The sequence below is a fragment of the Apus apus genome, chromosome 7, assembly GCF_020740795.1.
Source record: "Apus apus isolate bApuApu2 chromosome 7, bApuApu2.pri.cur, whole genome shotgun sequence".
NCBI lineage: Eukaryota > Metazoa > Chordata > Aves > Apodiformes > Apodidae > Apus > Apus apus.
Window position 1 is genome coordinate 20,878,009 of NC_067288.1, and position 13,873 is coordinate 20,891,881.

Genomic DNA, 13,873 nt, shown 5'->3' on the forward strand with positions numbered 1-13,873 from the left:
CGGGCTGGGTACGGTGTTCTCCAGCCGTCGGAGCACCCTGGGGTGGCGGGGAAGGTGGTGCCGAGCGGGGCTGCTGCCTGCACTGCCCGCCCCAGGCGCGGGGAGCGGGGCCGGCGCTCGGTGCCCGGTGCCGGTGCCCGGTGCCGGTGCCCGGTGCCGGTGCCCGGTGCCGGTGCCCGGTGCCGGTGCCCGGCAGGGGACGCTCCTGGGCCCGGACTACGGCTCCCGGCGTGCGGCGCGGCGCGACGGCAGGGCCCGGGCTGCCCGCCGCGCCTGCGGGACCAGCCGGTACCGGGGCGGAGCAGGGCGGCCGAGCCTCTCGGGGCATCCCTGGGGCGCGTCCCGGCCCCACCGACGCTGCCCGCCGCTCCGAGCCCAGCCCAGCCGCGCCGAGCCCAGTCGCCCCGGTGCCGCCGCCCTCCCCGGGGCGGGGAGGCGGGTCCCGCCGCGATGCGGCTGCCCCTGCGCCGCCGCTGTCGCCCGCCCGCCGCCGCCGCTGCCTCCTGAGCGCCGCCGCAGTCATGGAGCGGAGGGCGGAGGCGCCGCCGCCGCCACAGGGCCTGGACTTCACCGTGGAGAACGTGGAGAAGGTGAGTCCGTCGCCCCCAGCCCACCCGCGACGTTGGCGGGGGCGGGGGGGGGAGCGGCTGTGGATGCTGCGGGGGCTGCGGATGCTGCGGATCGGGGGGGGCACCTGCTCGGTAGGGCCGAGCCCGGGGAGGGCGGCGGGGCTGCATCCCTCCCGCCCCGTCCCGCAGCGGGGACCCGCTGTGCGGTGCGGGAGATGGAGCCGCCGATTCCTGTGCGCCGGGGCAGCCCCGGGGATGGGAAAATGATGTGGCAGAAATGGGAGCAGAAAGGAGGGGTTGTGTCTCGGACGGGCGTCCTTTGGGCAGGTAGAGCGTAGGGGTCTAGTCCTGGCTGCCTCCGACGTTATCAGTGTCTCCGTCAGTGTGGGAAGGGAGAGCACCCGGGCTCTCGCCGGGTACTGGGAATTGTTGGGAAAAGCCTTCAGAGGGCGAATGGCCCGGTGGTGCCTCTCTAAACTGGACTGAGTGCTCCTGCCGATGCTCGAGGTCCTCTTAAGAAGCTGTAGGACAAGAGGAGAGAGGTTGTGATTACCGAAACGTGGGATCCAAGGAATGGCCGCGGCAAATTGAGAGCTGGCAGCATCAGGCTGCTGCTGGGATGAGCTCCGAGCAGCCTCCACACGACCTGGGGTTCATCACAGAGACCTAGCAGGGCAGCCCACCGGGTGCCAGAGGAGGCAGCCGAGCAAAACCCTTTCCTTGGGCTATTTTGGAGGTGATGGGGGCAGGGCAGCAGCGAATGCATCCCTGAAGGGCAAACAGCAAGAGATCACTGCTCCTACTCACCCTGTAGCCAGGTACCGGCTCGGAGACCGATCCACAGCTTGGTCCCCAGACAGCTAGTGGGAATCCCAGCGTCCTCATTTTTCCTCAATAAGAATAGACCGAGCTGCTTGCCAAAGCAATGCCCACGGGTGTGCTGGTGGGCACATGGCTTATGTTTCACGCCTGTCCATCCCCAGCAGGTTGCCCAGCCGCGCAGGAGGTGTCTGGTTGGTAAGTGGGCACCGGTTGTGTTTATGGCTGCAGGTGAGACAGCCCATCTCTGCCAGGGAGATGGAGACAGAGCAGGGCCAGGGGGATTAACTGATGCATGGAAAATGCTACATTAATGCAACCTTCTGCAGCTTAATCTGCATATATCCAGGGCTGCTGGATGATTTTGCCTCCGACTTCCTTTCTCTTCGGCAGACACAAACCGCTCCTTTGTTTGCGCCAACAATGAAGTGCACACTTGCCCGGGAAGGGTGGGCAGTGCCAGGGCGGTGGGCGCCCAGCGCTGCCTGGGCGAGGTGGGGCTGTGCTGAGAGGCAGCTCGCCCTCGCTGCGCTGCTCTGGATTTAGTCTCCTCCTGCCTGGGAGGAGGCAAAGATGCCCTCTAGGATGCTTTGGCTCCCCTCCCCCAGCCTGCCTGGCTTCTCCAGGTCTTTGCAGGCTTTGCCATCTCAGTGGTGTCCTCTGAAGGTGCAGCTGTGGACTGCGGTGGGGCTCTGAGCTGCTGGCTGGAGGCAAGCAGCATGGTCCCTGCCCAGGGTAAGAAATGTGGGTGGGATCAGAAAACACTCGGAGATTCAGCAGCTTGGAGTCCTCCTGTGTCTGTCTTTTCCAGGGAAGCCTGTGGGATGTTTCTGGTACAAAGTGAAGGAAAGGTGTGCTGGGGGCTGGGCTGGTGGGAGGCAGGTGGGTAGAGCTGCTTTGTCAGAGGTGATGCTGGGCGATAAATGATGCTTCTAGTGGCCTGGGCTCTTCTGCCTGCCAGGTTTTCTATGTGGCTCTATTCATACTGATTGAAGTAAGGGTTTGACTCCACTCTGAATCAGTTAGTGCTGGGGTTAGTGACAGCATAAAGAGCTGGTTATCTCTTCAGTCAGAGGATCGAAGTCTCTGCAGGTCACCTGCTGTGGAAGCCATCACATGTGGCAGTTGTAGCCAGAGAAGTCTCTGGTGAGACTCTGCCCATCAGTCTCTTCTGGTGGTTTTCATGGCAAGGATTTACGTCCCTGAAAGACTCTTCTGTACCCCATGGTTGTTTATTATGTGATGAGCTGGACAAACACCCCTGCAGTTTTGCAGGGCTGTGGGTGGGTGCCCGTGTAGCTGAAGAGGATCACTCCTGTGTTTATCCAGCATGGCCGGTGCCAGAGAGATCTAGTTAGATTTCTCCCGCTGTGAGCAGTGGTTGCAGGGAGGTGGGAGGGTATGGATGCTGTAGGCTGGGCCCAAGCAGGAAGGTCTGAAAGCCCATGGGCAGCAGGCAGGCAGCTGCTTCTCTTCCTGAGGAGGTGTCAGGTGCTGCACTTCAGGAACCATCTGAAAGTTGTTCCCTGTATTTTTTTCCCCGCATTTTTCCGTAGGGAACTCTCCTATGACATAGGGAAGGAGCGGGGCCACACTGGGGCTGAGCTGTTGTGGTGCAGTTACTGTGTTGTTGCTGTACAGTTATTGTGTCAGTGTCCCCCAGTCCCGACTGAGGGCTGCTTGGCTGCTCTTTGTTTTCTTCCGAGCCTGACCTAGATGCTGCTCTGGCTTCAGCACAGCTAGAGCAGGCTGGCATGGCCATGCTGTGTGGACCTGCTGAGCGGCTGGCAGCTCTGGGCTGGCTCTGCTCCCCCTGCACCTGCTGCTGAGCTGGGCTCTGCTGCTGCAGTTGGAGGGCTTGGAGGGAAGTCTGGGCAACCTGAGGGCTTCAGATTGTGAGGATGCTGGTACCTAAACAGTGCCATCTCGTTCATGACCTGCATGGGCTTTTGCATGACCAGGGACTGTCCTCGGCATGACCGACAGCCCGGTGATGGGGTGATGCTGCCCTGGGGAAGTGACCCTCCTGTTGCAGTGTGAACCCTGCTCTGGTGAAGATGGATTGCAGACATTCGGTTCCTGCTCTGGCTGTGTCTGTCTTGGAGGAGCAGTGCACTAGCAGGACTTGTGCCTCGCATTTTTGGTCTCTCCCAGGTTAGGGGTGGCAGCACTTAACACTGTGGTGTTGGACAGGAGAAGAGGAACGTGATACCCCCTTTACCTGTTTTCAGTGCTGTTGAATTTGCCCCAGCAGTATCCCCCTTTTTGATATAAGAAAGAAGGCAGTGCCATTCCTCCATGAATTTCCCAAGTGCCTGCTCTTGCCCTCTTTTTTTTGTTTGATTCTTTCCAGGTCTTTCCTCCCTTGGCCTGCCTCTCATCCTCTGGGGTGTTTGTAATATTCACTGACGTCTGTTCCCTAGCACATTAGTGGTCTGGCATCTCGGGGCCTTCCAGATTGCCGTGTGCCTCTCTGGAGATGCCTGATGAATGCACAGAGTCTCTCTGGCAGGATGGGTAGGCGGGGTGTTATGGAGCTGACATCCGGAACCTACTGTGATGGGAGAGGGGTGGCTTTGATCACTGCTCCTCAGAGATGCTGAGCCTCAGGGATGTGGCAGCTGCCTGGGCTGCCTTCCACCCAGGAAGATGGGGAGGAGAAACCCAAGTGCATCTGCTTTCTTTAGATAAAGGATATTGCCTGTCTTCTGAAACCTGATCAAGAGAATTATGGATATGTCAGGATGGGGGAATGGCATCCCCTGTCTGGTGCATCACTGGCAGTGGCTTGGCCAGTTCTTCCTTAAAGGCAGCTCACTTACATGAGATGTGGCAGCTGTGCTGGGGATGGTAAGTTTGTGGCCTCCAGAGGGGAGATTCATTCAAAATTGTGGGAAGCGAAGAGTCACCTTGTTTAGCATTTAAGCAAATCTTCACTGCAAAAGCAAATTCCACCCAGAACCAACCTTAGCTGAACACCCTCCTTCCTGTGGCATGGTGGTGATGGGATGAAAGGGCAGCACCTTGTGTTTGCCAGGGCTTGGTTTTGCCCTACAAGGGCCGTTGCTGGAGCCTCATGTCAGCTCCCGTGTCTTATGGAGCAGGAATGGATGAGATGGGCACCTAGGTGCTGGGGGATTCCTTTCAAAATGCTTGCAGAGTTGTTCACCGAAGTGATGGGCAGAAATGTGAGATGGTGGACAGAGGTGTTCGGACCACCCTTGCAAGTCATCTTGGGTTCTGTGCTCCCAGGGTTCCTCTCTGGTCCTGCTCACCCTATACTTGTGCAGGCTCCCAGCCACCACTGCTGAGAGTATGTGTCTCCTACAGACCCCGTCCCTGCTGGGGACTGTGCTGTTCTCTGCAAAGGGCTGCTGGCAGGAAAGCAGCAGGAGGGATGTCGAGGCTGCCGAGCCATGTCTGGGCTGCAGCCTCTTCCAGACAGCCAAGGACTTGATGTGGGAAGCTGGGCTCCAAGAGGGCTGTGTAGTGGCAGCACCTCTTATTAGGAGTGGGGGAAAAAACCCAGTTCTTTGGGACTACTGGCAAAGCGTGGGTGCCGTGAGCAGGAGCAGCACGCCTGGCAGCACATGCACGACTTGATTTCGCATCCATTTGCTGTGCTCACTGCTTCAGCAGGCTGCTGCCTTCCCGGGGCTGCGGCTGCCTGGCCTGCCCTGCCCTACCACGGGGAGGACAGGGAGGATGGGGAGGATGGCTGTTGCAGGGCAGGGGGAGGCAGAGGTGGTGTTACCTTTGATCAGCAGAGCCGTGGTCATGGCTGTGTTGTCGCAGGCCTGAAGTGCTGAGGCTGTGAGCATGGAGCAAGGAGCAGAAGAGGAAGGTGTTTTGCAGCTTGCTGTTTTCCCTGCCAGGGTTGTAGATCTCAGAGGTGCAACTGCTGTTACCTCCTTTAGCTCCAGCAGACTGGCCTCTGAAGGGGATGTCTCCCTGTGGAGCCCCCCAGAAATGCAGGCAGCATGATCCTCTGTGGAGCTGGAGCTGCACATCTGGAGCTCCTCTTATTACCCACAAATAGCACGGACACAGCACCCCTCCCCTGGGGACCCTGTGTTAATGGATTTATGTGGTGCAGTCAGGGAGGCAGCCTGTGGGCTCTGGGCTCCCTGCAGAAGCTCTGAATGGTGAGGGCTGAGAGATGCTGGGCTTGTAGCAGCTCCTTTTCCCTCATGATACCAGACTGTGAGCTAAGATCAGGTGCCTTTGCTTGTCAATAATTCTCCCTGGACTCATTCCCCTCAGACTGTCCAAAGTAACCAGCATTGGACCTCTGACCTGTGCCTTTTGGGCAAGCTCCCCTGCCCCAAGGCTCTCCGGAGCAGCTGATACCACTCGAGTATCTAGAGCCTAATGGAGACTTTGACCATGGCTTTTTAGGGCAGGGAAGAGCCATCACAACAAGCTTGAATTATTTTCAGCCAAGCAGAGCTGATGCTGGAGAAAGCTCCTTCCCTGGCCAAAGGGCATTGCTGTCAGCTGGGCTGTTTACCAGCTCTCACATTACAGGTCTAATTGCGGAGGAGGTAGGTCTGGTGGCAGCCCCCGTTCAAATCAGAATACTCAGAGCCTCCCTGTTAGATGTTGCTGCCCGATTTCATGCCTTCTGCTTCTCCCTCCTGGTGCTAATGAGTTTCCCTCATCATCTCCTGTGCTTCCTGATGGGCCTGAGAGTGCTGGCTGTCAAAGTCCAACAGCAGCCAGTGCCTCTGGGATGAGGATGGTGCCATCCCTTGCAGGGGAAGAGCGTGCTGAGTGTTCTGGTACCCTTCTGCAGGGCACAGTGCCTTGCAGCCTCCTGCCTCACACTCAGCCAATGTGTGTGGTAGGCTAGGGAAAGAGTCTAGTCTTTTTTCATCTGCTGCTTTGAGCTGGGCTGAGATGATTCTAGTATTGATGCCCATCCTTTCCAGGGATCCTCTGGAAAGCTCTCCTGTGTCAGTTAGAGCACCTGATAGGTGTACTGTTGGCAGTCCCAGGGCACATGCTGCCTTGTCTTTCTACCTGTCACCCTGCACACAGGCAGGAACAGCTGTGCTCCAGCCAGGAGTCACCACTGCTGGTCCCCTCCTGGGCAGGGTGCTCGGGAGAGGGGGGTGAGAAAGCCAGCAGCCATCTTTATCCAGAATATTCTTCTGCCATCCAACAGCTTGCAACTGGGCTCTTCAGCATCAGCTTTGTTTCCATCCTCTCAATAACTTAGTCTAGTTGGTAGACTTTGTCGTCTTGTTACTCACCCTCTCTCCCCAAGGTGCTGAAGGGTGGATTCTCCAGTGTGCATCCCCAGGAGTCTCCACTGGAAACCTCCCCTGAGGCTCTCTGTGGAGAAGCAGGGCTCTGGGGTGGTGTTGATGGGTGATAGATGCCTCTCCCAAGACCTCACTGGTGACAGTGGATACCACTGCAGGGTGGACAGAGCATGAGGGGTGCAGGTGAGGTGCTGGGGTGATGGTGGGAAAGCCATCTACATGGCTGGAAAGCTGACCCTTGCAGGAGGTGTCTTGCAACCTGATTGCTCTGATTCCTCTGATGCAGTGGTAGTGACATCTCCCCAGCATGAGTGCTGAGGGGAGCATCTGTGATAACCCTCCTTTTTTGCCATTGTTATGATGCTGCAACCAGTTTTTTTGCCTTAGACAGTGCCAGAGTCTCTGCTGCCGAAGCTGCACGCAGGATGCTCACAGAGGGGCTGCATGCAGGATGTTCGTGCCTCAGCCTCATGCTGGGCTCTGCTTGGTCGCTCAGTCCTCTCCCTTCAGTCCAGTGATCCCACGAAAGCACCAGGTTCTGTTTGCTCGGGTGCAGTGCCTGGCTCAGGCCCGAACCAGCAGCGCCAGCAGCCTTGGCCAGGTGGGAGGCTGAGCCCGCAGCTGCTTCCCAGGGGCAGGCTGTGTACCCCAGCCCCTGCTCTGCAGCCCTGCAGTGTTCTCCATCACCCTGGCTCTGTGTCAGGCTCCCCCTGCACACACAGCACTCTGGGGGCTCACTTTGGTCTGCCCAGAGCGTGCGCAGTGCTGCTCTCCCTGCACGGCTGCCCGTCACACCACGGAGCAGCAGCCCTGAGGCCGGTGGAGTTGAGCACCTGGGGAGCTTGTGGGTTGGAACCCAGTGCTGAAGGCCAGGTCTGTCCTGCACACGTGATGCAGTCTGTGCCTGACAAACCTCATACTGGATTAGAGGTTATGACTCCTGAGGCACATATACAGCTTGTGCCTCCTAATATGTGATGCATAGGGATTTTATTTTTTTCCCCATGATTTTTTAAAGGAAGGCTGTTCAAAATAGAAGAAATTGATTAATTAGGGAATGTGTGCGAGTGTAAACGGAGAGGCTGGGAGGACGTGGGGATGGGTGCTGAACTAGGGAGCAGGTGGAGAGAAGTGCTGCCAGCCTTTGCACTTTGTTGGGGTGCCCAGAAAGTGGGGAAGGAGAAGAGTGGGTTGTCACTGACTCTTGGAATCTCAAGTGAGATTGGTTTTAGTAAGAAAGTAAGCAGCAAGCTCTGATGAGGGCAAATAAGAGATTGAGCTGGTAATGGCAGAGATAGTTGGGAGCTCCAGCTCTAGCGCTGCTGCAGGATGACTCAGTCTTCAGCAAAAGAGCAGGGGTAGGAGCCAGGTTCCTACCCCCAGGAGTGGTTGAGATTTTATCACATCTGCAGTTACTGCTCAATGGTGAGGTAAATTGTTACATCGATGGGAGGGGATGACAGTGCTTAGCTTGGTCCCAGCAGATGAGCGTTGCTTCAGGCAAGAGTCCCGGAGAACCAAGAGAGCAAGGTTTCAGGTAGCTGCTGCTAACTCATGGGCTCCCCTTGGCCACTCTGTCAGGACAGATTTCACTGTCCCTGTGTTCTCCTTATCTAGGGTTAACCTTTTCTGTGTCAGGATACATCTTTTACTGGGACAGCCGCCTGTCCCTCTGCAGCCTGTGCTGGCTGACTCTGTCTCCTAACCTCTTTCTTTCTCACAAAGAGGTTATCCTCATTTCCTCCTGCCACAAAGTCTTGAACAGAGGCGTTTCAAAATTATGACCTGGGCAATGCCATCTCTTCAAGGTTCCTGCCATTTTGTCCTGCTCTTTGGTCTTGTGCTGGGAAGCAGTGGGAGGCACAAGTGCTTGCTTAGGACACTTGTTCCTGTGCCCCAGGCTGTCAGCTCTGCCTGCTTAAAAATAGGGTTTAAATCCTCTCCTGTGTACAAGAGCCACACAAGAATTTCATATAGCTTTTTTAAGGAGGAGGAGAAGGTTATTTGAGATCTGGAGCCAGGATGTGGACACAAAAGCTCCTCTGCACCTGCTGGAATCATCGTCCGATTTGGTGATGGGGTATGATGGGTGCCTGGTAGCCTGACAGAAGCCATTGCTTTTCCTTACTCCTGGTGTATGCAGTCAGCAGTTTGAAATGAACTGCACTGTGCCAGCCAGAAAACCTCACTACTAGAAGATGGAACTCAGGCAGAGGGTGGTTCTGTCCCCCTCCATGTGTGAGAACATTACTGGTTAACAATTGCACCCACTCAGGATAAGTAACTAATTAATGTTGCCCTTAAGATCTATATAATATTCCTCTGCAAATAAAGCCTTGCAGCCTGTGTGAGGCTGTTCATGTGGATCTGAGCTCTGCAAAGCAGTAACTACATCCCCCAAAGCTGTCGAAGCAGGTAAGTGATGTTCTCCTTCTCCATATGTGGAGACACAATGAGCAGACTGTCCTGGGAAGTGGTGGCAGAGGCAGGGTTAGATGCCAGCGCTCCTTGCCCAGCTGTAAATGGATGGGTTTGGGAATACTTCAGAGGAACTCTGTGGAGGATTTAATCTCTGAGTTTGATGATTCTGTAGGACCTGACAGATGGAGATATCTGCAACAGCTCTTGCATTCCCTGGACTCTCTCAGATGCAAGCATTGGGCCACATGTGCTTTCTGAGAGCTGCTGCATCCACAGCACCTTTCTGAGAGCAAATGCAGGTGGAAGGCAGGAGTGCTAGTCGACTGTGTCCCATACAGCCACTGTGCTGCAGAGGGGTCCTGTGCCCACCCCTGTGATGGTACATCAGCAGGGAAGCAGGTGGGTTCAGCATGAGTGAAAGCAATGATGGGAGATGACTATGGAAAAGAAATTTCAAGCGTGCTGTGTGAGAGGAGGAGGGGAAGAATGCTTTTCAGTTCCTCACCTGTTGTTGGATTGCTCTTGCTTCACTGAGAGCCCAAGGAGGGAGGCCAACTAAGGCAGGCTGACATGGGGAGGGGGACTGGCTTTGCAGGACTGGTGGGCAGCCTGGGCACTGGGCTCCATGATGGTGAGTATTCCTGCTGAGCCTTCCCAGTGAGCCTTCCCCTGGTGGCACTGGCCGTGGCTGTGCTCCTCAGCTGCTCTAGGATGCTTCCCTCTCTCTTCCAGGCTCTCCATCAGCTGTATTACGACCCAAGCATCGAGAACAAGAACTTGGCTCAGAAATGGCTGATGCAGGCTCAGGTCTCTCCCCAGGCCTGGCACTTCAGCTGGCTGCTTCTCAACATGGACAAGGTGCCCGAGATCCAGTACTTTGGTGCCAGCGCTCTCCACATTAAAATCTCCCGTTACTGGAATGACATCCCAGCTGACCAGTACGAGAGCCTCAAGTCGCAGCTCTTCACCCACATCACCCGCTTTGCCAGCGGCTCCAAGATCGTGCTGACCCGGCTGTGCGTGGCACTGGCCTCCCTGGCCCTCAGCATGATGCCAGAGGCTTGGCCCTGCGCCGTGGCAGACATGGTGCGCATGTTCCAGGCAGAGGACTCCAACGTGGACGGGCGAGCGCGGTGCCTGGCGCTGCTGGAGCTGCTGACGGTGCTGCCCGAGGAGTTTCAGACCAGCCGCCTCCCGCAGTACCGCAAGGGCCAGGTACGCAGCGTCCTGGCGCAGGAGTGTGGCTCTGTCTTCCCCTTGCTGGAGCAGCTGCTGCAGCAGCAGGACTCCCCGGGTTTCATCAAGCAGAAGGTGTTGAAGTGTTTCTCCAGCTGGGTGCAGCTGGAGATCCCACTGATGGACTGTGAGAACCTGATCCAGGCAGCGTTCACCTCCCTACAGGACCCGGAGCTCTTTGACACAGCGGTGGAGGCTGTTGTCAATGCCATTTCCCAGCCCGATGCCCAGAGGTAAGGGCAGCCTGCTGTGTGCTGGGGGCTGGTGCTCCTGGGCATCAGTGGGGGAATAGGGTGGGGAGGGAAAACCTCAGGCTTTTTTCTAGCTATCATTGGGCCTGGAGATGATGATGACAGGGTTTGGAAGGGGAAGATGTTGAAAATAGCCTGAGGCTCCTGGTTTCACTTGGTCCTAGAAGGCTTTGCACCATGCACCATGATCCCCACCACTTGTGGGGATCATGTAGTCTTGGGCAGCTGCAGCCCATCTCCACCTTCCTCCTCTGAAACAGAGGAGGATTCTCCCTTCTGGTTCCTTTTGTCAGACCCTGCAGTGCCCAACAAGGGAGCAGCTGCTTGGCTCTGGCTAGGGGGAGTTCAGAGACCCTCCTCTGCCTTGTTCTGCTGATCCAGCCAAGGAGATGGTTTGATGCAGAGGTAATAAAACCAGACCTATCAGTCTTTGCTTTCCTCCTGGCTCCAGCCACTCGTGCCAGCCAAGCACTCATCCTTTGTTTCTGTCCATGGTTGTCCCTGGTGCAGCTGAGCTGGGACCCAGGGCTGGGGCAGGTCCTGCTGGGGATGTCCTGTGGGGCTCTGAGCTCATCTGGTTGGCTGTGTTGTCTGAGCTGCTGTCAGCTCTCTGGACTGATGCCCTCAGAAGGGAAAGTACATCTCCTTTGCTTCCTGTGGCCACATCCCCTCCTGGCTGCTTAGCAACCTTCCACTGGAGAGGAGGGTTTCCTTGAAGGCTGAGCTGCTGCTGCCATGCAGTGCATTCCTGTGCATCGCTGCGCATTGTGCAGGCTCCGATCCTCTGCAGTGGTGCAGGTGCTGCTGCTGCAGTTGTGAGCCCTGCTCCTCCCATGGCCTTCAGGGCAGGGACAGCCAGCATGGCTGGGGGGTTGCATCTGGGGGCTGCAAGTCCTGGTGCACTGAGTGACCCATCAGGGTTTTGATGCATTGCTGGACATGGGGAGTAGTTGTCTCATTTGCTAGCATTCAGAAGATGGCCACAAGTAGCTTTTCCTTGTAGCTGATGAAGGCTGTGTGCCAACTCAAACCCTTGTAGCAGGATTGGTACAGCAAATGAGAAGGTGACTTGCAGTTCTGAAATGCTGGACTCACCGGCATCCTCCTTTCCATTTACTCTGAGTCTCAGAAGTCTGTTGGTTCTGATTCCCCACCTGGGAATCCTGGCCCTATAACACTGGTCTTCATTTGCATTAAAAGCCCAAGCTTTCTGTTGAATTTTCAGTGTGAGTTTCAGAGAGAAGCAAGCCTGACAGTAGAGTTTCCTCTGGCTCCCTTGCTGACCTTGCCATGCAGTTCCTAGCCCTGTTAAGTCCTGCCACACTGGTGGCTCCCATGCAGCATCACCAGCACTTGCTCTCCATCCTTCTGCTTGGGGGCACGATCAGCCACGGCAGAGCACCCTCCCTGTCCATAGGCGTGTGGGGCAGGCAGCCAGCCTGAGAAGCTGCCCAGTCTGTGTGAGCCTGGTGCAGCCGCTGCTCCCAGGATGCAGGGACAGCAGTGGCATTGTCACAGGGCTGCCCTGCCAGGCAGCGTGTGGTGTCAGCTGCTTCGGGGAGCAGCAGGACAGTGTTCACTGAGATCTGGGACAGCTTCAGGAGCAGGGTAGCTCACAGAGACATCACTTCCCAGCTCCGGTGGGCTCTCTTCCTCTTTGTTCTTTATGTCCTTCATCCCACATCCCTCCTCCTGCTTCCCCTGATGTCGGCTGTCCCACCCCTCTGGCTTTGTTGCTCAGCCACAGTAGATCCAGTTCTTCTCAAAGCGCCCAGGGAGTCTCCTGACCTTTCTGTCTCTTTTCTCAACAGTTTGGGAGATCTCTGCTGCATTTTAGCTGATCTCTTTCTCCGTGGTCTCTTGCCTTTGTTTCCACAGGGGCCTGGCTCCCTGCTGCCCACAGCCATAGGCTCAGAGCATCCTCAAGCACTGGGCTGCTGACATGGTCCTCTCCAGAGCTTTGCAGGGTATTGGTCTGTGAGAGGGTTAGTCTCAGGATCTCCAGCTTTTCCACAGATTCCCTTGAGAGTTATGGACCCTGTGTCTTTCCACCTTGCCCACTCCCAGCTGGCTTCATTGACATTGTTGCAGAAGCAATCATGCAGATGTGCTTCTATAGCCAGCAGAAGGCTCAGTGGGCTTGGCTTCTGTGGCTGGGGGTTAGTAGCCTGTGGGTCCCCTTCCCAGGGGAACACCATCTTGCATGGCATCCTTCATCCTGCAGCTCCCCACTCCAGGAGCAGCTGGCTGCCACCCATGTCAAGGTGGAGAAGGGCAGGTGAGACCCCTTGGGCAAGGATCACCCTCAGGGTAAGTTGCTTGTACTGGCAGCTTCCATTTCCCTGTCTGTGAGCAGCAGCGGGTGGCCTCCTGCCTGCAAGGCCTCGCTAGAGGTGATACAGCAGAGATTTGTAGATGCAAAGCATTTGATCTCTGTACCTGTCAGGGGTGTGGGACCCCTTTGCACCCAGGAGAGAGGGTGTCCCAGGTCTTGCTGGAGTCTGGTCACCACTCCTCCGTTAGGATATGGCATTCCTGGCAAGAAACCTCGGAGGCTTGGCTCTGTGCACACTGCTGCTCTTGGGGGTGGTGAGAAGCTTCTGAGTCCCAGGAGAGCAGGAATGGAGATATTGTTGCATCTCGTTTGCAGAGGAGGCTTGGGCTGGATTTTCCATCTCGTTTGAGGATTATCCCCCGGCTAAGCAGGTCAGAGAGCTTGGCGACGCGTGCTGCAGAGGGAGAGCTGGCACGCAGCACTTGGCCACCCTCCTGTAGCCTGGCTGATAGTGTTGGAGTGGGGACAGGGACCTCCATGTGATGTGTGCCTCTGGTGGCAGTTATGGAGCATGGACTTCAGACACTGAGCCATTTCTTTGAAAGCAGCAGGGTGTTGCTGTAGTGGTGGAGTTGATGGGATTGCAGGTGTCCAGGTGGGGCATCAGATACTTGAAAATGGTTTACAGAGAAGTACCTGTCCCCTTCACCATGGGATTTCCTCTGGGGTAAAGGGGTGAGGTGGGGTGACCTCTGGCAGCACACAGAGGGGATGCTGAGGCCAAGACACCCTCTTCCCACTGACCCAGACCTAGAAGCTGCTACCACCAGCATGGCTCTCTCCCTGAGCTGGTGGCACTGATGGCTTTTTTCCTTCCTTTGTTAGCCAATATGTCAGCTGCTGATACGCTGGGCAGCCACGCCACTCCGGGGTGGATGTGCAGCTGTCCCAGTGTCAGCGCTTGCTTCTCTTCCCCATGGTCTGCACAAGAGAACTGGCATCATGTGTGCCTCTCACTCCAAGCATCCTTGGCCC

At 56.6% G+C, this 13,873-nt stretch overlaps 1 protein-coding gene across 4 annotated transcripts in view; it reads left to right on the top strand.

The window, feature by feature from the left end:
* Positions 1-280: 280 nt before the first annotated feature.
* The window catches only part of IPO13 (importin 13), a 29,968-nt gene continuing 16,375 nt past the window's right edge, over positions 281-13,873 (top strand). For all 4 annotated transcript variants that reach the window (XM_051624644.1, XM_051624645.1, XM_051624648.1 and 1 more), the window contains exons 1-2: positions 281-590; positions 9,809-10,545. In XM_051624644.1, the coding sequence (XP_051480604.1) occupies positions 522-590; positions 9,809-10,545 (806 nt within the window). In that variant the 5' untranslated portion in view covers positions 281-521. The remainder of the gene's footprint in view (positions 591-9,808; positions 10,546-13,873) is intronic.